General features: G+C 49.3%; 1 protein-coding gene across 3 annotated transcripts in view; it reads right to left on the bottom strand.

Annotated features, from left to right (window-relative positions):
* Positions 1 to 22,847, bottom strand: part of gli3 (GLI family zinc finger 3) — a 142,366-nt gene that overhangs the window by 68,830 nt on the left and 50,689 nt on the right. For 2 of the 3 annotated variants that reach the window (XM_064330971.1, XM_064330970.1), the window contains exon 3: positions 16,627 to 16,872. In XM_064330971.1, coding sequence (XP_064187041.1) covers positions 16,627 to 16,872 — 246 coding nt within the window. The remainder of the gene's footprint in view (positions 1 to 16,626; positions 16,873 to 22,847) is intronic. The other variant, XM_064330972.1, reaches the window with a different exon arrangement.

Genomic DNA, 22,847 nt, shown 5'->3' with positions numbered 1-22,847 from the left:
AGCTAACTTTTCAGTTAACGATAGTAATATATCTCCCATGTCTCCATAATATTACTAATCGTATTAATACTAACAAGAAAATAGGCCAATAATTGATGGAGGCAACAGCGTTGCCTTTCCCTGAATAAAAAGTCTGAGTTAGTCCTCCCTCCTCATAGGGAGCAAGGGCTGAGTTAGTCCTCTGATCCACATACAGCAGGGGCCAAGGACAGAAGAGAAAACGCAGGTGCTTCATCACCTGACGAAACGCCCTCCACGCCCACCCTTCCCTCCTTCACTCCGCCCTCACTGGAAACCTCCTCGGCCCCCTTTCGGTTTCATCATTTACCGAGCGTCCGGCGGACATCATAACTCACAGGGGGGAGGCGGCCCGGCGCGGCGACTCTCCCGAAGACTCCCCGCGCCCGGGAGCAGCCGGAGCGGAACCGGCTACCGCCACTTACCCCGGCTACCTGCTATTCATCACCGCTCCGGCTGAGTGATGGCTCGCCGCGCCGGCTGCTAAGCGCTGTGTACTCCACTGTCAGCAAACTAACACGCTAAATGGGAGATGGGCCGGAGAGTAATGGCGGGACGCCGGGGCGCTATAAGTCAAGCTGGGGTGTGAAGCCGGGGTGGGGGGCGGCTGAGGGGGGGGCTTTAACGCAGCCGGGGTGTGGCGAAAGCCTGTGTGAATAGCCTTGCAGGGTCAGGGTGTGGGGCAGGTAAACGTCTGCTGTGCGGTTGCTTCGGCAGTCAGAACCTCCCTTGGGACGCAATCATTGGAAATGAGAGAAAAAGTTATTATTTCTGAAGATTTCAGGTTGTTAACAGAAAGATGAAATGGGGGGTATGGGGAGAGAACAAAATCACCCTGTAGTCCAATAGCCCAAAAATCACCCAATTTACAACCTCTAAACTAGACAGACCTCCCTCTCTGGTGGACCCTATTTGTGCTTCAAAATCATTTTGAATCATTGCTCATCTTTTACTCCATCATTGCTCCGTGCTTTCGATTCCTTTCTAAAGGGGTACGGCGTAAGAGGGAGGAAATAAGACCCCTCAGTCAGCTTCCCCGAGCTTCTCTCTGGCTCGCGGCTCAGCTCTATATCTCAGCAGATGACTCACGCCGCGGTCCCTCGGCTCCGTGAGACATCCGGATGATGAGCTGAGCGCTGGCCGTCCCCGGCCTGCCACGGGAGACCTGCTCTGACCTCACCCGCTGAACCAGGAAACCAGGCGGAGGGAGCAGCGCGCTGGAGGAGGAGGAGGACACGCGGGCCAAAGACGGGGGAAGGATTATTAGGGAACACAGCTCGACGCTCTCCCGCCAAAGGCCGTGAGCGCTGCCCCTACTCCTCCCACACACCCTGCTCCTCCAGATCCCCTTCACTGCTGTTTATCCCTCTGGAACTCCTCTCTCACAGCTGACATAGCCCGCCCACCCCCCCCCCCCCCCCAATCCCCCAACCTCCCGACCCTCCCCCTCAGTCTTCAGCTCCTCCCAGAGTCCTATCCACACAACACAGCTGATAAGCAATGCTTATTTGAATCCCACTCGGAAGTTTACTTTATGAGGCCCTATCTCAACAGACTCTGCCACCTATTTCAAACAAGCGGCGCACTTCATTAGACAGGCAAGCGGCACGGGCCACTTGAGGGAAGTTAAACACAGCTGAGGGAGAAAGGAGGGGAGGAGGAACAGAGGAGGGGTCTATGGAAAGGGAAGGTCCATCTGGTTTTTCACCGCTGCAAGACTGGCTTCCCTATGGAACTCCTTTCCAGAACCTTCTATAGCGCACGGGTCTGGAGGCCATGCAGGTTTGTTCCAGCCCACTTTTGACTGCAGACTGCAGGGGCGTCAACAGGACCCGTCAACCCCCCATTAACGCTACCCTTTTCCTCAAACTCCACAAAATATGCATCAAGTTCCAAAAGAAAGCACTTAGAGACTTCTAGTTTTTCAGCAGTAAGAGAAGTGCACATTCCTCCCCTAGCTCGAGCTCTAATTTCAGAGCGTTCCGAGTCATCGGGAAGCCTGAACGCTCCGAGTCCCCAGCAGCACATTCTCTCGGTCTGCCCTGTTCCGATGGGACTAGTTCTCAGCATTCCTTACACCTTCGTCCTGACAGAAATAACACAACACCCCCAATACGTTTTTCAGTACACCATGGTTTGTTTAAAGAGTCAGACTGTCTGACTTTCTCGGACCACAAGACCACTCTATCAGCCATTGTAGTTAGGCGGCCTCTTGGTTTGCTTTCCTTTCCCCTCAATGCCAGACACCCCAGTTTAAGTGGTACTGGAAGTGTGAAAGAAATCCAAAGGAAAAGAAACCACCATTAAAAACTAGTACACTCTACAAGACTGATGCATTAAAATGCCAAAGGGCCAGGTTAAACCAAACTTTCACCACGCCATTAATAATAAATTACATATCCCAGCTAACAGCAGGTTTTATTTGGGGGTGAGAGATATATTTGTAGTTTTATTTATAATGTTTATTGTTCATTAGAAAGGACAAAAGGTCAAGATAGTGTTCACTGTGTGAACTGAACTGTGCCCTTGGCTAGAAATAGCTGTACGAAATGAGTATCGTACCTTACTGAACCTGTGTTTTGTATTTGCCCAATGACAATGATATGCACTTTTGTACATCACTTTGGATAAAAGCGTCTGCTAAATAAATGTAATGCAATGTAATGTAACAAAATAAAAATATATAAATTGAGTGTGATGCTGTGCTATTTGGCACAGTGCCAACTTGAGAACTTCCTAAAAAGCCCTAAAAGGATACATTTTAAACAAATCATGCAACCTTGCAGGAACAAGATTCATTTTAACGAACCAGGATGAAAAATCTAAAAGAACAAATAAAAAAGACACATAAAACACATACTTCTTTAATAATTTCTAAAAATGGGAGATAAAAGTTGGGAGGTGGGAATATGTGCCTTTTCAGGTACAGGCTAATGCTAGTCTGGGACTGGTGTAGACTAAAGCCGCGTTTCCACCAAAATTACCCGGAACTTTCAGTCCCAGGAACTACGTTACCAGGAACTAAAAGGTTCCTTCAGCCAATGGTTGTCTGCGTTTCCACCGGGGTCTAAAGTACCGCGAAGATTAGGCAAATTAGCCCACTGACGTTGTCGTCGGTCCATCTGTCATATGATTTCTTCTGTAACCCCATGCTACCACCGAAGTAGCCTACATTATTTTCTAATAACCGGGACAGCCCGGAGGGGTTTATTCCACTTATATACAACGGGTTACCAACAATGACTATATATGGTTACTTTTGTATTTATTGATTTTCATATATCCTCTCAAACACATTCATTAACAGCAGAAAACATGCACACGTTGTAAACAATTTGCTGTTTTATTACTTTCTCGTCGTCAATTCCATATAGGCTAATCGCAAAATGACAAGAATAGAACGAAAACTCGGACTTGCGTGAAAATGTAAATTAGTAGTGGTACAGCCACCGTTTGCTTTCCTTCGAAGTTACTGCTAGCCGAGCAGCGAAGTGTGCCCTCCAGATGCGAACCATGCACCATAAATGAGTCCATAGTCTTCCTGGTCTTTTCGTGGAATTGAAAAATGGCAGTAAAATTGAGTAAAATTACGGCAGTCTGAAAAAGCTAAAGGGAAGATTACTAGAATTAACCTGTTATTTTACCCGGATAAAAAGTGCGGAAGGTGATTTCCAGTTTGCTTGTACTGTATCACCAATGTTAATTATGCAGAACTACCGCATACCTCACATAACTGTATCAAACGTTTTGAGTCAATTACAACGGGCTAACAAAGAAAATCCGGAAGAAAATATTCAGCAACCGAATTAATCCGTTTGAATGTTTTGGTAGCCTACGTAATATGCTGTCCCAGCACGAATGCTTAGCATTTTATAAAACGAATACTAAACAAAGAAAAGAACAGAAGAGCACACGTTATAATTCCAAGACGTTGACAGGCTATAACCAAAAGTAGGCTACTGCGCCGCATAACATACAAGTTTGATTTGTTATTATGAAAATAAATTGGTTTGCCGCTGCATATTTTCAAACATGGCGGGTAATGGCGGAAAATAAATACAACACAAATGCTACGAGTACTCGACCAATCAGAAATGTTCAGCGCTGCAAGCTCCACCCAAAAGGTTCCTGTACTTTCGGAAAGTACTACCCCCCGAGCAGGAACGTTTTGGGGGGTAAAACAAAGCCCCCAGAACTAAATTTAGACCCTAGTTCCTGCGGTGGAAACGCACTGAGTTCCTCAAAAGGTTCCTAGTTCCGGGGTATAGTTCCTGCGGTGGAAACGCGGCTTAAGGCTCCTTCCTCTCTGTCCTCCATTCACAACTCAATGGCAGCTCTCACCCTGTCTGGATTGTTACAGCTGATGGTCGCAACATTGATAAAGGCTCCGAAAAATCTAACTTTAAACGATATCCTCACTAATGACACATGACCCCATGTAGGCATGCAAATCCAGATGCAATCAACAAAGCCCCTATGCTACAATGCCAGATAATGATTTATGACCACACAGTATCTGAATGTTTCCTGTACATCTGGACTGTTCAAAGGAGACACAAGACTCATAAAGAACTTCTGTTTTTTTGAACTTGCACTGCAGAAACAATAAAAAGCTGGGACTCTCTGAACACATTATATGTCAGTGTCCCAACTTCTCACTGTGACCGACCGAAAAAACAAATCCTCGCTAGAGGTCATTATTACAAAGCAATTTGTAATGGCACAAGGAGTGGAATACAAATGTCTTGGTTGAAATTAAATTCTTAATAAACCTCCAGTAAACACACGCTGCCTAAATGGATTTACAACAAGAGCTTCAAATGAGGTTAGAGAGCTAATTTCATAAGAACTTTTACCATGAAAATGTCAAATGGATATAAGGCCATTCATCACAACGCAAAAGAATTTCCCTTTCCCAAATTGTCCTGAGGGAAAACCACACGATTTTCACAGACTTTGCTGTCAACAGTGAGAATTCCTCTACCCATTCCAATGACCTTACTCAGCCCCAACAACACAAGTAACACCATGTCCTCAGCAAAATTACCACACATAAAACCTGTAACCTGTCATTTAGCTGAGATTTAACATTAATCACATGTCAGTGAACCAACACCAACAGTGCCCTTATTTTTCGAAACAAATCAAAGAGATGTGGAGCTGAATTCGAATTTGAACTCAGGAACTAGATGTTCTAAGAAATAACTGTGAGTGTTACCCAGCTCAAGAAGCTGTCCATAAAACAATCAAATTATGATCTCAAAAATGCATTCCATCACCATTCCCATTCAGAACACAGGGAGACTGGATTACAAGAACAGACTGAGCAACCCAGTAGAGATGAAAAGAACACAGCATTTCTCACAGAATAGTCCCAGTCAAAACAGTGGTCTCCAGAAAGAGAATCTGGAAAGGCTCATACTGACACTGAAATTCCTACCCAGAAAAGTCATGTTATGAACAAAAAGCACAAGGAATCAACTGCATTGTAAATATTTGCAAAGCAGCAGGAAAACATCAGAAATAAACTTACGGCCATAATTTCATGTCAAAAAAGTTGGAGAATTTCTGTACTTCTGTACTGTTGCTCGATTATTGTCTGAACAACAGTTGTTTGAAGTCTTATTTTAATGATCTTGCATAGCTTTGCATAACAACAATATTCATTTGTCTTTTTTTTTCTTTTTTAATACATAAGTCATTAACACATGATTACAAATGGGTCTTAATGAAAGGGTAATTAAGAGACAAACTTTGACCGTGCTCATTAATTTTAATTAAACATAAACACAACGAAAGAAAAACAGCAGCTGTCTGGCAATAAAGAGGGTTGATAATTGTGATGTTTTTATTGGATGCTAATAATTCAAAAGGCCAAAATTAAGTTTAAAGCAGGAAATTCCAGCATTTTCGATAAAAAAACACACCTTCTCATGACCAGAATGCCAAAGGGATAGAGACACAATGTTCAGCATCGTGCACTTCCAAGTAAACTGTTGAGTCGCACACGCATTTTGTGAAATTTAGGGGAAACTCAAGCTATGCAATGCTCTGTAATTTCTGAACAGAAGACCTTTCCTCTGTTGGTAAAATGGCACACGAACTGGCACGACTGGAGCTCTGAGCGTTTCGCAAGCTGGTAAACCTGGAACATATGATGCGTATGGGCTGCCTGTGGCTGCCAGATTTCATTACAACACTTCTCTCTGTGCTCATGATCTCACCGTTCAAACACGTTCGTCTGCACCAACAGACCAAGGGAGGCAATGACTGAGGGAGCGCTGTGCAAGTGTGTGTGTGTGTGTGTGTGTGTGCGTGCGTGTGTGTGTGTGTGAGAGGGAGTAAGTGTGTGCGAGTGTGTGCGCACCCATGTATGTGTGCGAGTGTATTTGTGCCCATGCATATGTGCCCACATATGCGTCTGTGTGGCTCTGTGTGTTTTTTCTGCATTTGCGTGCATGCACGCATGTGCACGTACGCATGTGCGTATGAAAATGTGTGTCTGTGCATCTGCGTTTGTACATTAGTGTATAGGTGTGTATGAAGGGCGCTCGGATGCTGGAAAAAGCAGTGCGTGGGTGAAACGTCTTCCACACACGAACGACACAGGATACGGTTTCCAGAGCGCTCCCTGCGCGACGTTAGCCTAATCTCCGCTAGCCTCTCCGCTAGCCTCCCGCCGCGGGACTCGCTGGCACCGGCGCGCCTGCGTGTCTGAGGATCCCGCCGTCGCGTGAACATGAATCCGCACGCTCCGCGCGCCCGGCGTACTTCCTCAGCAGTCGTCAGGAGAAAAATCCCCACGCGCCCGGGCCTCTGTTTGCTCACGCGTCGGCCTCAAGCTGTTCCAACATGTAAATAACACTTCTGACGACTGTTCAGCCGAGCGCGGTGGGAGTTGTTGTTGACTTTTTGTGCGTTTTGCTTAATTACAGTCCCAGATTGTTCGGAGTTTAATGACCCAATTACCGCTGTATAAATTAGTCTAATGCACTCGCTGCGCCGGGCTCTACCAGGTACCCGGGCGTGGGTTGAAGACGGTTCGAAATTGCGGCTTGAAAAATGGCCTTTTTTCCTGGGAGTAAATGAACTCCGGCGCGAACAGTAGACAAAGAGAGACGGAGCGAGAGGAAAGGGAGGTAGAGAAGAACACGGGCTGTGGAGTGTGCCCAGCGACTTCAGACTCTCTGCCATTCATCACCGAGCAACATGTTGGCAGATTACAAGTTTCCCTTCCCTGTAAATCAATACTATCCTCTCTCCTGCGCTCCTCCTGAAACTTGAGCATTTTTCTTTGCGGCTCGAGGAAACGGAAAGAACCGAAGACTGAAAAGTGTGAAAGAACAAAAATGAGAAAAAGGGAAGAGTTTCCTAACATGAGTTTCACAGTTTGGGTGCTGCTCCTATGCAGCACAAAAACCTCTGGAACTCACTCTCTCCCCACATCTGTAAATCCTGAGACCATTTTAAAGAAACATCTAAAAACTCACCTCGTCACACTAGCTTTCACATAAACAGGACATAGCCATCCTCTCCCACCATGGCACCCATAGGTAATTAGTCATCTAGTGTTGTTATAGTGTTGGTTTTTAAATACCATGTCCTGCATGTGCAGTGTCTTGTCACTTCTCTAACTATTTTATTTTTAATATCATGTAAGGTGACATTGAGTGCTCAGAAAGGTGCCACATAAACAAAATGCATTATTATTATTATTATTATTATTATTACTACTACTCTCTAGGCCACAACAAAAAATAAATTTCATTTGAAGAAAAGGACTTCTGTGCCTTACCTACTCAACCTCCCCCCTTTAAAAATGAAGCATGTTTTTATTCTACGCGTTATTACAAATGTGCTGGCGGTGGCAGATGAGCGGAATCGTCCCCTCTGTCTCCACTCAGAAGAGAGCCGATGGGATCAGTGCAGCCAGCTTCCTGCGCAGAGTCAACTCTGATGCTCCACACACAAGCGCATTGTTTCCCCACAAATAACGCAGTCCTGTTGGAAACAGAACGGGGGTGGGGGGGGGCAGGGAGGACGGGGGGGGGGGGGGGACGTGTCAGATGCTCTTCACCCCAGGCCGCCCCAGCCCCCTGATTGCTAATAGAGGCCCGGCATCTGCAAGAAATTTATAAAGTGGAGTCGATCTTAACAAATTGAGGGCCAGGCAGCAACTGCGCACACAGCTCTCTCTTTGTTTAATCGGGGAGCTACGCACGCTCCCCTGATTGTGCTCCCCACACCCCCCTGCCCCCACTCCTCCAAACACGCACCCCCCCCCCCCGCTCCCCCCTCGTCCCGGGACTGCTCTGAGTGAAGGCTATTTCCCCGCGTCTCCGCGGAGCACCAATCTATCCGACGCGTTCGGCGAATTCCTCCAGATTGGGCTAAGCTGGGGAGCTGAACAAAGCGGCGTCGGTTTCCGCGGCGCCGGGCCTGCCTCCGCTCCCAGCCGGGGAGAGATTTACACCGCCATTTACCGGCAGAAACACCGCGCCTCACCGCCCCGGCCTCTCCCCCCACTCCTCAGCGCACACTGCAAACAAAGAAGACAGGTGTGCCTGTAAACACACAGCTGTGACTGCGCATTAAAACACGCTGGATTTTTAGAAAAAAAAAATCTTAGTCAACTTAAATTAATTTGATATACTGACAGAAAGCCCGTGTTTTCAGACACACCTTCTTTTTGAATGACACACAGCTCAGTTAAGACCTGGGTATTAAGGTTAGTGGGGAAAAAAAAGTCCCGTCTCCCCTCCTGTGTTTTGATTGGCCAACCGATGCAGTGACAGCTCTGCCGGTCATGTTATTGGACGGTAATCTACCCCCCTCCCCTGCTGATTTGCTCTAATTGCTCCTATCCTTCCGTGCCGTGGTTGTGAAGGGGTCCTTGTCTACTGTCCCGGAGCGTCTGTCCCCGCGTTCCTCCACGCGGGTGCGTGTCAGCTCAGTCCTGTCTACTAATGACCCCCCCCCCCCCCCATCTGAGCCACAGAGACCAGAACAAGCACAGCTTTCAACCAGAACGCAGGTGCTTCAACTGCTGCCTGTCTGACAGTTACATTTAATACACCAGACTATATACATGACTATAGACACATAAGGTATTATATGAAAGAGACAAATTATGTGCACGCAAACATATACCATGTTTCTGTGTTCGTGCGTCGGCACATCCACTTGTGCATGTGTGTGAGTGCACATGTGTGTGAGTGTGTGTGTGTGTGAGTGTGCATGTGTGCGTGTGTGTGTGTGTATGTCTCAGTGCACAGCTGCGAGCGTGTCATCTGAGTGGCACTGACCCCATCACAGGCCAGCAGTCTGAGTTCATTCTGAGCAGCTTGGGGGACCTACTGAGTGTGTGACCCTGCGGTGAGCGCAGGGAGAGAGAGACAGAGAGAGAGAGGGGGAGGGAGAGACAAACAGCGAGAGCAAGAGTGAGAGAAAGAGAGAGTGAGAGAAAGAGAGAGAGGCCTAACAGTGGGAAGAGCTCGCACACCGCTGCGCTTCATTTCTGAGGCCTGGGGCCAGGTCAGGGCCGTGGACACACTGGAGCTGGGAGCGCGCTGCACACTCCTTAAACAAACCCAGACATCTCCATCCGTGCGCCCCTCCCCTCTCCCAAAGCCAACGCGGCTGTCTGTGCAGGATCAACTGCAGAGTTGCACAGATGTGTGCCAAACAAACGCCTGGCAGCACTTGACTAGGACCGCATGGCGGAATGTTCCGGAACAGGGCTTGTAAAGGCGTTGTAGGTTCGATCTCCAGGTGATGTTGACACTGGTCCCATGACCAGGACACGTAACCTGAATAAAGTAAATATCCAACAGTGTGAAAACTGCTTAAGCTAAAACTTGCATGTTAAAAAGGCCCATGAGCACATTCAAAGTTCAAATGAAACCAAATGCAACAGAGGACATATAAACCACTAAGAAAGTTCATACTCAGACATTCAGGTGACTTGTGTAGTCAAGCCAATCCTTTCCTCAGATTTTACTTCTAGTCTGCAAAAATGTATTGAGCTAATAACAGAAGAGTCCATATCAGTGGAGATTGGAAAAAAAATCTACATTTTGTGCATAACAAGGTAAAGCTACCAAATATACAGAACTTCTGATAGCCATCTTGATTTGCGTAATATATATATAAACCACGCTCCCTCACACTTAAAATAACAGAGCTCTTAATTATGCAGCAATAAATGAGTTTTAACTGCAGGGCTTTCCGGTGCTAAGTACTTCATCCATTAAATGAAATGCCACTCACAAATAGCAATAAAACTTTTTGGAAAAGTTTGTAAAAAGTATGCAAAACAATTGTCTTAACACAACGTAAACACAGCACAGCAATATGATTCGATTGTTATCTACTGTCTGTGTACACGTTCGCCCTCACCTAACTTTAACCAAAGCAAGACGTTATCTGATGGTTCGGAGCTGTACAATGTCAGGTCTATTCTCAGCCATCGAGGCATCCAGCGAGCTCACTCCGTCTCTTCCCAACCCAAGGAAAAGCGCAAATAAATCAAACAAACTACGGCTGAACGTTTGACCCGCACGAAGGTCAGCACCTCTGGGCCAATTAAGGCCGTCTTTTCCCCTCCACCCCGCCCCATCCCGGAGAAGAGGGTCGATTGAGCCCTTTCGCTTTGTTCGGTTTTTGTTTTTGACACTCCCCCCCCTTTTCCGCCCCTCCGCGTTCCACAAACAAGCACAAGTTGTAATCCATTTACACAGGCTCCCCCGTCAACAAACCGTACCCCGATAACCCTGGGAGACTTAACGCAGAGGAGAGGTGGGGCGTACAGATGAGAGAGGCGAAGGAGGAGGAGGAGATCGGGGGCAGGGACGGGAAGGGGGTCGGGGGAGACGGGTGGAGGAGGCACAGGGGAGAAGAGGAGCTCGGTGTCACGCTATTTCGCGCAGGTGGTGCCCAGGGTCTCCTCCCGGCCAGGAGACAACACCGAGCCGGTGTAAACCGTAAAGAGGATTAACCCCGGCGGAGCGCCTTAATGAGACCTGAAAGTGCTCGGCACAGAGGAGGACGGTGATTGAGCTGAACCAGGCCGCGCTCCCAGAAGCCCGCTCCGACTGAGCCACATCAAAGAGCCCCGGCCCGGAGCAGTGGAGGGGGTGGGGGCTGGCGTGGGGGGGGGCGGGGAGGAGGAGGAAGAGTGGGAGTGGGGGGGGGGGGGGGGTGGAGGAATCCCTTATCTCCTCCAGAGAGGATGCTGCTCTGCTGCACGAGATTGTCTGGAGCTGCCACCTGTCCCAGCCATCTTTGAAGGCAACACTAAACCCGTGATGGATCTGACCTCCTTGAGCTCACATTCTTTTATGTCTCTCTTCATTTTCTGCTCTGTTACATCTCCCCCTTCGCTCTCTCTCTCCCTCTCTCTCTCTTTTCAACCTCTTCCCTCTTTCTCTTCTCTCTCTTTTCCCTTGGCTCAGCGCGACCCCCCCCCCCCCCACCCGTCTCTTGAGTGCTTCAGAGCAGCGCAAGGGAGAAGAGAAACAACCACACTTTCACAACACTTTTTATCTCAAGCGCACAATAGCAAACATGGGAGGAACATTTTAATTAAAGCCCGTTCCTACTCGTGGAAAACAATAGGTGTTGCCGATCCCCGGGAGAGAGGGACAGGGGGTGCTAATCCTGCCACGGTACGAGGGCGGATTCGGCTTGCCTGTCACAAGGCAGGCTGGGAAGCCGGCATACACCCCAGCATCCCTCCTGCGCAGGAGGCGGGCGAACACAGGAGAAAAGTCCAAGAGGCCGCCAGACCGTCCCTGTCTTTCTCCCTCCATCTTGCTTGTGCTGAATTTGCTATCACTACTGTTTTTCTGGGTTTTTTTGTGGGGGGACATTCCCCATGGACAACACTTTGTATGTCCTTCAAAACTGTTAAGCTGCCTTCTCTAAAGTGTGATTACGGTCTCCCGTTCCTTGTTCTCTGAGTTTAATTTCATTCAATGGCAAAGACAAAAAAAAGTGACAGATGTTGCGCAGACGATTGCGACAAATCCCAAGTATTCTTTTCTTGACTCTTTTAAGAGTGTTCTTGCAAGAATCGGGGTTTTTAAGCTGGACATAGTTCTTCACGTTAATCCGACACCAACGAACAGCTCGGGCGAATCGGCCCAAAAGTAACATCAATAAACAACAAAGGAAAAACGGAAAGTCGCATATTATGTTAATACTCCGTTTCGGCTCCTCAAACTTTCCTTGAAGCTAAATATCTTAATCTAAAACAAAAGGGGAAAAAAAAAAATACATGTGAGAATATGACACGTCTTATTTTGCCGGATCCGTCTAATAAGCAGCATAAAAGGGGATCATCCGATTATCTGTGGTGCGAGAGACAATACGGCTAATTCTGCGGAGTCAACGGCGCTCTTTCTTGATGAAAGGAAGTGGAGGGAAGACATTCCTTTCCGTTGCCTGCAGCGCGCCCCTGGCGTCGAGGGCCCGGCCGTCTCCGGTGGAGCCCCCGCCGCGGCCCGCTTTTCAAAAAGCGCCAATATTGAAGCGATCACAAAAGACAGGCCCGCGCCCTTGAAACGGGTACGTGCCTCCCCTCGCCTTTAGTTCGTCTCTTGTAGTTTTTAATTTCTTCGGGGGGGGGGGGGGGGGGAGGGAAGACGGGCTCTAGCCCCCGCGATCCGCGCCTCGCGGCGGGGAGACGAAACTTTTCCGGCTGCCGGCCGTAGCTTCCTGCCGTTTTGGCGCTAACCAGAGCGCCTGGACTGAGCACGTGCGGGCTGTTCTCGTTCAGTTTGTTTACGGCCCAGGGCTTCGCGTACGGGCAGGTGGACTGAACTGCACCTTCTCCCCTTTTTCTGCCTGCTTTTCAGTTAACATCCCTCTGGAATGATCCGCGGCAAGGTCGGGAGAGTTCGACCTGTACTCTGAACACATCCCTACTACTGAGATATTCCCATACGCGGCAACCTGAAATTCCCGGTACATTGGATACAGGACACGATCCTGTCAGCGGTCAGCATGGACTGGGCCAATACCACAAAGGGCTGGTTCACAGGGATAGCTCTAAAGGCACGAAGACCAGCTCATCTGTCTACGTACCATGGACCATCGCCTTTCTCTACTGACACCATTGTGCGAGGGACAATGGCGGTACATCAGCAGTGGGATTACAGAGGGTAGATCTTTACTCTGACCGGTGGAGCGATCAGCGGAACTGACCCTCACATTTAAGGTGTTTACTCTTCCCTCCTCCATTCAGAGACACTGCGGCACACACACCTCTCAAAACACGCACTGCTTGTAAGTCAAGGCAGCAAACGACTGTCTGCAAAAAAAGAACTCAAATTCCCTTGCCGCCGCCGCCAAATATCTTCTCGTATTTCGACGGCGCGCAAATTCACAGCGGAAGCAAAAACTGTGAAGTGAAGAAAAGAAAAGGGTAAAAAAAAAAAAACGGGCTTTAAGTCCAAAAATGCGACATTCTTTGACTGCAGAAGAAGCAAATCGGTGGGAGCGCACTTGAGGGAGGCGTCCGCGGCGACCGTTCGCTGAATCGCTCGCCGCCGCTGAAGTCCGCTGACCCTCTAATCGGCGCACAATGTGAACGGACGCCGGAGCCGCGCGTCGCACTGACGCGTCCGCGCAATTAGAATCTCCCCCATTAATCTGCTCCCCGATCCTGCTTCCTTATCCACAGAAAGCCCCCAGCATTAGCGTTGTGGTAAGCAGGATATTAACTCTTATCCAGTGTTTGCCAAAGAAAAGCTCCTAATTCTTCGGCATCATGACGATTTAGCTAATACTTATAAAGGGTTTTTTCCCTCTCCTTAATGCCTCCTCTTTGTGTTCTGAAGAGGGTGTGAAGTAAACATAGAATTACACCACAGACTTGTGGTGATACGAGCAAACGGACCGAGTGAAAAGGGGAGATTTGCGGAGCCGAGACCCCCTCAACCCCACCCCCTCCCGGGCCCCCGACGCATCGCGTTCACCCCGCGGGCCCCCCTCGACCCACCGTCGCCGCGGCGACCGGGCGGCCAGGTGCGCCGGGGCTGCAGGTGTCGGCGCATTTAGGCGCATTAGACGCTGACACGCCGCGGCGCGAAGAGTAATCGGATTTCCCCGGCTGCGGCGGCGCTCGGCTCTGCAAGCGCAGCACAACGCCGGCAGGCTCCCTCTCCATCACACCCGCACACCTGGGATGAGTTTAGGAGGTGGCTGAGCCGGGGGAGGTTTGGGAGGAGGGGGGGGGGGTGTTCGGTTGTGGAGCCAGGGCAGGAGGGGTCAACGTTTCTTCGCACCTCTAAGGCTCTGGTTCGAGGCGCCGGGGGCCCTGTTCAAAGGTGCCGGCACAAGACCAGGGTGCCTCTGAAACGGAGGGGGAAGGGGGGGGGTTGGGGAAGGGGGGGGCGCAGGGGGCGCAGGGGTCAGCTGCCAGGCTCTGATCCGAGCGTCTCGCACCTCCACTCCCCGCAGACAGACTGGGGCCGGCAGAGGAAGGAACGCCAGAGCTCCTCAAATTTACAACACCTGGAACCCCGATAGATGACGGTCCCTGCTCCTCTCTCAATCAAAAACAGGGTTCAAGGGAGTTCTCCCTTTCTCAGGCCGCACCCCTTCCCAGTCCCCTCGCTTGAAACCGTATGTATTTCAGTTCCTTTCACACCAGTGAGGCCTACTTCAAGTGGGCATGGCCCTCACTTCTGGAGAATCGTGTCCTGGAAAAACCCTCCGTCGTTTCAGAGCTGACAAAAAGGGGAGGAGCTCGAGATAAGAGTACCCATGGCATAAAACCGGTGATGGACGATCACATGTTTAAGCAGTGATGTCATCATGCTACGGTGTGCCCTGCGGCAGCCCCTGCAGGCCAAGTCCTTTATGTCGTATGTCGCAGAGCTTAAAGGCCAGGCTGGGGAAACCCCTACAGACGGCACTCTTTTCTGTGGCCGCCCGACATGCTGAATCCCCTGCTGCCGCTCCAGTGTCCACGCCCTCGCGCAGAAAGAATGGGGGCCTTTTTTCATCATCGACATGCTGCGGGTTCTGAAATCGAGCCGCGACTTTTCCGCGTGACCTCGAGGCCCGGTCGCCCCAGGCGGGACCCCTCCCCCGCCCCCAGTAAAACCCCTCCCCTGCCCTCCCCTTGGCAGCAGTGGTCCGGAAACCCCCCACCCCCCAACTGCCGCCGCCCCTCGACCACTACACAAGTCCTAAGCCTTCTCCCGCGGACGGGATCAAATGTGGCAGTCTTGCTGAGCTGGGCCGGGGAGTAATCGACAGTAATGGTCTGATTGTGGGCTTCTGCGGTTTCTCCAGCTCCAGAGACTCGACCTGATTCTAAGTAACCTTTCGAATTAGAGAGCTGGGTTGAGGGGGGGGCGGGTGTTGGAACTTGGGACAGACTGCTGCACCAAGAGTGCCGGCTAATGAATTTGCTAAATAAATAGAGGTACAGTAAATGACCGGTGTTGAGAGAGAAAGAAAAGGGAGAGAGAGAGAAAGAGAGGGGGAGGTTTTCATTACATCTTCCAGATTAAAAACTCCGTCAGGCCCAATTCGAAGCCAATTTAGCGAAACCAAACAAGCCATCACATCTAATACTCGTCCAGAGGCAGCGGCCAGGGCACGGCGGCCAGAAAATTAACCTCATGCCCCCCCCCCTCGCAACCCCCCCTTAATTCCCCCTCTCCCCTCACTTTTCCTTATCCCTCTCTCCTTTCACCTGTCTGCTTTCTCTTTTCCTTTCTTTTTTCCCTATCTGTGCCCCTACGTCCCCCTGCTGTCTCTCTCTCCCCCTCTCCTCCCTTTCTGCTGTGCTAACAGTCCCAGAGAGCATGGGGAAAGAAGCAGGGAAGGCTCTTTGATCTGCGCGCTGATGAGCGAGGCTGGAGATCCGGGCGCGGCAAGGCGCTTAATGAAGGTATTAAGCAGCAGAGCTCGTCCCCCATACTAACTTCTCAAGGAGAGAGAGAGAGAGAGAGAGAGAGAGAGAGAGAGAGGGGCCCCTAATCAACTGTCTTCCCCAATCATTCCACTGACTGCGTGACCTTTCACCTCCCCCAGTAAGAGCGGGGGCAGCCTGGCTCCACATGCCTCTCTGGGCCCTGCCTTCCCAGGAGAACTTGCCCTTCATCAAGGTGTAGTACCTGATACTCCCAAGCTGTATGTAGGTCAAACAGCGCAATAGTGAACACTGCAATAGTGTAACGATAATGCATTCGAAATGTTTCCGTAGTAACATTCTGGCGGTGAAAGAGAGGTCCTACGGCGCTGTCCTTGAGAATGCTACCTCACCACAAACATCGAGCATATTCACACTGCGAGTTGAACTATAAGCACTGGAACACTAGCGATAATGATGCAGAATTGCCTCTCAAGTTCTGGCACTGCTGAATTCTGGAAGGCTGAATTCTGCAAGTACCCATGCTGACTGTGAACCTGTGAAGTGAGGTCCTTCCAAAGCCCTCCCTAATGACTGTGTAAACCGTCGTGATAATTAGCCATGCACACCCCTCTCCACTCCCCACTCCCCCCCACTGTGAGCTAACTGCAAAGAGCCGTCTCGCTGTCTGGCGGCTAGGCTAACTGCAGCCATAACTATGTTAGCGAACGCCGACTCACGGTAGTGGGGGTCGAGGTATCCGTTTCGGGGGTCCATGGCGAAGAGGGTGCCTCGGTAGGGCAGGGCGTGCTCGGCCAGGTGGGGCAGCGAGCCGTGCGTCTCCTTCTTCACCAGCGAGGGGCGCTCCTCTGTGGAGGTGGAGGGCTCTTCGCTCAGTTTGCCCATGGACGGGCCGGTAGGGGATAGCTGTGCTGCGATGGCGTTGCGTCTTTCGCGGTGGAAAGGAGGCCCCGGGCTCTCATCTTCTGCCAGAACAGGGAGAGACGGAGGATCACATCTGGATCATAAACCTGCGCACCACAAATCTACTTTATGTTACTGAAACACATTCACCTGCACATCACAGCTACTATGTACAACAAAATCACACACACACACACACACACACACACACACACACACCTGCATTACTTTAAGAAAACACTTCACTAGAACATCACATGTCCATTAGGCTACTAAAACTCCTGTAGTTCACAGGTATATGCAACTGCAGAACCTTCCCAACAAACGTGCATTAAGGCAGGAAAGCACATTCACCTGTCCATTTCCTCTGGATTATGAAAATCATATACATGTTCATTGCACATCTGCATAGTGCACCTGGAATACCCATATGTACTGCACATCTGTAGAATACACCTGCATCGGACATTCATATTAAATGCTAGGAACAGGCAAACCTGGCCTGAGTTGCTGAAAAGTTCACCTGTATCGTGATACCATTATTTTATACTGTCCTTCTCACACAGCCTCCCCTTACCCTGCATGCTGAGTACAAAAGACCTTGCTGCTCATTCAAACTCAACTTAGAATTCAAGCCACTTTGACAGCCAATAAAACTTAATCGGTCGTATTTTTGTGACCATAAATTTCATACTTCCATTCTCGAACAGCTCACAACTGAAGTTTCACTCCTCCACATAGCTCTTGCAAGGCCTCTTTAAGCTATGATAAATATCCGTTGTGGAATCTGTATTTGGTAAAAGGAACATTCCACAAAAGGTTTCTAAAAGAAACATCTCTCGCAAAATGCGCATTTGATGACAGATTTCCACGGCACATTCGGGGGTAGCGTACAAGAGATCTGGGACACTCTTCACACCTCAGCAGGTGGCTTCAGACGATAAGCGTAAAGAGAAATCTCTCTTTGAATCTGGCTTCTAGTCACGTGACAAGTAATTACATCAGAGGCAGTAGGGTAGGAGGTCTGACAACTGTCTCACAATGGATATTTAATAATTTATTAGTAATTTAGAGATGGTTTAGGGCATGGTTTTACTTCAAATATCCTCAGATTTGTTTGAATTTGTGGATAAATGTACTCTTTGTTCTCTATGCCCCAATTCAAAGTATATTCAAGATATAAAGATCATTCGTCTGTTCTGTGTATTAAGTAAAAGCACCAAAGAAAGCTTCTTTACATTCTGCATTGAGTACAATGCAATTCACGGGTAACCAACCAATTTATCTCCTATATGCAGCCTACATTGACTTTACTTAACAAAAGCCCATTTTGTCTTTATGCTATCTACTTCCTACGATATGAATGAGATGAAAGAGAGCATTAGTGGGTGAAAATCAAGAAAACTTTGATTATTGCCAATAGATTACTCAAATGAGATGCTTTTGCTAATCAATCAAAATGAATTAATTTTGATTGATAGGCACATTTCTACATGTCTCATAGATCATGCCCATGCTACATGTGCATATAGGTTGTCAAAGTGGCATAGAATGTGTCTTCTCCAGATATACAGTGAGCTCCAAAATGTTTGGGACAAAGGCTTGATTTAGCTCTTCAAAACTTTATATTTGTAATCACACAACGTACTTTGGCTTCACCTTGTAGAAATGACAGCTCTTTGTATACATAGTCCCTCATTTCAGTGTGCCATTGTGTGTAGGACAAATGGCTTCATAGGTTTCTGATTAGCCAGGTGTGTTCAGTAGCTTCTTTCGTGCAGGTATAAGAGAGCTTTCAGTATCTAGTCTTTATTCTAAGCGTTTGATTGTCTTTGGAGTCAGCTATTGACATTTGTCAACCAGAGTTGTGCCAATGACAAATCTAAAATCTTTATCCCAAACATAATGGAGCTCACTATCTCCTTGTGACATTTGGTGATCTTTTAAAAGAGATTCTGAATCAGAATGACACTAAAAGGCAAATGGATAAACACCGCAAACTGTAAAGACGTCCTTATGCCTCCACACTCACATGGAACACCGGTATAGTCTGGACCACATTGCTGGTTTGCCAAACACACAGCTCCATCAGCAGTAATGTACAACTCCATTACTTTCTACAATGGAGCTCCCAGAATCCCACCGCTACATTCACACCTGACCACTGCAGTCCAACTTAAAGGGCGACAAGTTTGGTGGCGTGACTTCAGTCAAAGCTTTAATCCGCCGGCAAAATGGCACCGCTACGGCCCATTACTCCTTGATTGCTTCTTAGTAGACAAATACCCCGGAGAACAGTGGTGATCAGAAAATGGGAACAAGTCTAAAAAGCGGCCTCGCCGCTCGCTTAATGACAAATGAATCATAATGAGACGCGACTGCGGCTTAGCGCCACTGCTGTCGAGGGGAATTTCTCCCGCTCCCGTCCAACGGTCGCTCGCATACCAGACTCCGGCAGGCTCGGGGAACAAGTCAGGTCACGCAGCGAGCCGTCTCGGGAGGAGGGGCGGCGAACTCCAGCGACAAGCCGCTACACACCCCCTGGTCCCGAGAGGGCCTTGTGGGTAATCTGTAAAATCCACAAGGATTTGAACCGCTCTACGCTCGCCGCTGATTCCACAAGACCGCGCTGCGACTTTTTCTTCCCCTGGTATTAACCAAACCTGGCTTCTGTATCGGTTGCCGCGGTAATCACGGATCTTTCTATTTTTTTTTCTTTTCCTCCAATGCGGACTCACAAAGAAGAGCTCGCCGTGATTTTTTTCCCAGCATTCCCTTCTGCCTTTTAAGTGGCCTCATGGGTAGTATCATAGCCCTCGGTCCTCTCTCCTCTTTGCTCCCCCAATAATCTGTTCAGGTGCTTGTGGAATAAAAAAAAAATTGAGGAGATCCCTTGGGATGTTTCTAGTACATTAGGTTTGCGTGGATAAACCCAGGAAAAGTGTTCAGCCATAATAGAAAGACCTGAATCCAAAACATCTGTGAAGGACCACATAACCTCTGACCCCAACTAAGTTCGTCTGATGATTGATTATTTATCTGAACTGTTAGTTATCCAGACGGTTAAACTGGGAACCAGCACTCATTTACAAGGCCAATCTGCACGAACACTTGAGACAAGTGGAATAGTCCAACTGAGTGAGAGGACCCAAACCAGTAAACCTGGACTTCTTCTAACACTTGCTTCTACAGCCTAAAGATTTAAAACTAAAGAACACTAGGCTCATCACATCTCATCTCATATGCATGACCAGATCCGCCCCAGATAATTTTGAAAAGCCTAACAACTGGGGTTTTCCTGACTGAAACTGGGTTCAACGGGTTCAGCTCATTTACAATGTCTCGTATACTTCTTTATAGTGAGGGTACTACTTATAAACCTTCTACATGTGATGTGGCATGTGCTTTAATGTAGGAGAGATGGGTCAAGGCCTCATGCAAATATCTGAAGTTCATCTTAAGAACTGAAGACCATAAAATACCCTGGACTACTAAGTATAATGTTCTCCTTTCCTTGCACTGATGAATCTTATATTGAGTCTGAATCTGTTATTTGAGAAAAGAAAACCCAGGAAAAGTGACTGGTTTGACATAGCAAACATTAATACAATAGCCATGTGAAAGTTGTGAATCGAAGGTTGTGAATCGTTACATTGTCCAACTTAACAGATTTCACAGGGTTCATTTTTGTACAGCAGTCTATGGACACCCAGTATGTTATGATGAACCAAGGTAATGTAAGGAACACAACTAACTGAAGACAGGCATCGTGCCAATACCACCCTGTAAATGGCATCACAAAGGCTTAGGCCTGTGGCATCTCAAAGGCTGGGCCCAAGATGACTACACAAAACATCTTTACCGACTTACAAATAAACCAAACAACAGGAATTTTTCACACAACCAATAAAGGAACTTGCTCACTAAAAACGTTGAGATTAAGCTTAGATGTTTTTCAGAGAACTACTGAAGATATCACGCTCAAAATCTTTCCTATGCCGGGTCATAAGTTCTCCTGCGCTGTAGATCACTCCCAGTCTTCCTGACCCCTTTATATCACAACCTGCTTCAAAGTGAGCTGCTAAGCTGCACTCTGGCTAACATCATGGCCTTAATGCTGTAGGGCCCCCATATCAGACGGAGTAAGGACAGAAAGCTCAGAAAACAATTAAGGGAAGAGGAGGAGAGAGGAGATTAAAGAACCACCTCGAACAACGTGCCGGGCATCCACTCTCGCACTTCACACGATGTACGCATGGAGCACCAGTGGGCCTTCGCACGCCCCTGACTCTTATGGATCCATTACCTGAGTGGAGGCCAGCGGCACGGGCAGCGCTGGTCTTACTTTCCCAGAGAGCACGCGGCACTCAGAGCGAGTTCCGCGAACCTAAACCTAACTGACGGAAGAGAGGCGCGTCAGTAAAAAATGACGGCGCTAGTTATGTTATAAGTATTTAATCCCGCGCAGCATACCCTGTGATCTTATTAAGGGAATAATGGCACTTATGCTCTAAGTCGAGATTAATAGGTCTGCTCTTACGAAGCGCAATATTAACATAAAGGGATTTGGAACCGGCTCCTTTCCTTGCGCGGATTCAGAGTGGCGGCATCGGCGGCTGCGCGGCAGACGACGGGAGATAGGCGGGCTCTTCCAGCGAGCCGAACCACTGGGGGGGGGGGGGAGAGAAACTGCTGCGCAAAGTTCACCGAAGCAGGAACTGCGCCCTCTGTTTATGTTTAGCAAAGGCAGGCCCATTTATTTTTACACCGAAAACAGAGGCCTGGATTTTCTCTCCGCAGCAGACGGGGAGAGCTGTGAAACCATCTGGGCCTCGCTGCGAAGGGTCTGTCAGCGTTTCCGAAGGCCCTGGTCTGGCCGGCCTACTCATCGTCACCCACACACAGACCCCCCCCACCCCTTCCATCGCCTCTCCCCCCACCTCATAAAAAGCCGTCCGGGCCCTATAGCCCTTTTGAACCCTAATACAATTACCACTCAATCCCCTCCTCTATTGACCAAAGAGCTCTGCATTGAGGCCACAGGCCCCAGTAAAAGCGGTCCCATCTTGTTCCCCCTTCAGCAAGCTTTCCGTCTCTAAAGAGAGTCAATTTGGGCAGAACTGCGCCCAGGGGCCCCCGGGATGGCTGCGGGGAACACCCTGCTCGCCATGGCAACGAGGGAATGTAAGCAAACAGCCCCGGCTTCGCGGCGGAGGCCGCCGGCAACGGCGCAGCGGACGGGAGACAACCGTTGCCGCCGCTCCGCCGGGGGGACTTGGGCCCCGGCCAGAGACGCAGGGAACCGCAGTCCATTCATGGAAAAGAGAAAAGAGAGAGCCGGCCCCCGGCAGCGGCAGGGAGGAGACCCGCTGCTTCGGCATTCCTGCACGCCCCCGCCAGCCGCGCCACACCGGGCCGACCCGCGCGCGGGCGCCTAAGGTCGCGCCGCGTTCACCTCCCCGCAGGCGCGTCCGGTGAAATGAAGCGGAAAGGCACACGGCTGTCGCCGCTCGGACCGCACGCCCCGGACGCGGCTTAATCTCGAGGCTTCGCAGGCGGGTTCTCGCACGCGGACGACGTCCGCCGAGAACTCGCGTCAAACTTTCGTCCAAACTCGAGAGAAACTGAAACTTTTCCAGGGTTCCTGGTGATAAGATCTGCAGGAATGCAGCAACAACAACAGAAAGGAGATAATATGGTCCAACTGGAAGCATGCGCACCACATCCCCCCCCCCCTCCTAGCGCAGCTATCCCGCTGTCTGGCCCCCGTCTCGGGCCTTGCCTTCCTCCTCTCTGGCCGGCCCTCCGGTTGGGGAGCGTGACCCCCGTGGTCCCCGCAGGCAACGGTTAACACCCCAGCGCACCTTCGGCGACATACTCACAACTTTCCCCTCGCCGTTGTAGCTCTTCTCCACTGGAAGTCTCCCCCAGAACTGGCACTTTTCCCTCGTTAACTACCCTCCATCTCCATTTGCTCTCTCTCTCTCTCTCTCTCTCTCACCCGGTCTTGTTCCGCGCATTAGCCATGCACGAAAAA

Source organism: Anguilla rostrata, chromosome 4, assembly GCF_018555375.3.
Source record: "Anguilla rostrata isolate EN2019 chromosome 4, ASM1855537v3, whole genome shotgun sequence".
In the NCBI taxonomy this organism is placed as follows: Eukaryota; Metazoa; Chordata; class Actinopteri; order Anguilliformes; family Anguillidae; genus Anguilla; species Anguilla rostrata.
Note: the sequence above shows the minus strand (reverse complement) of the source record. Positions and strands in the feature narration are given on the sequence as shown.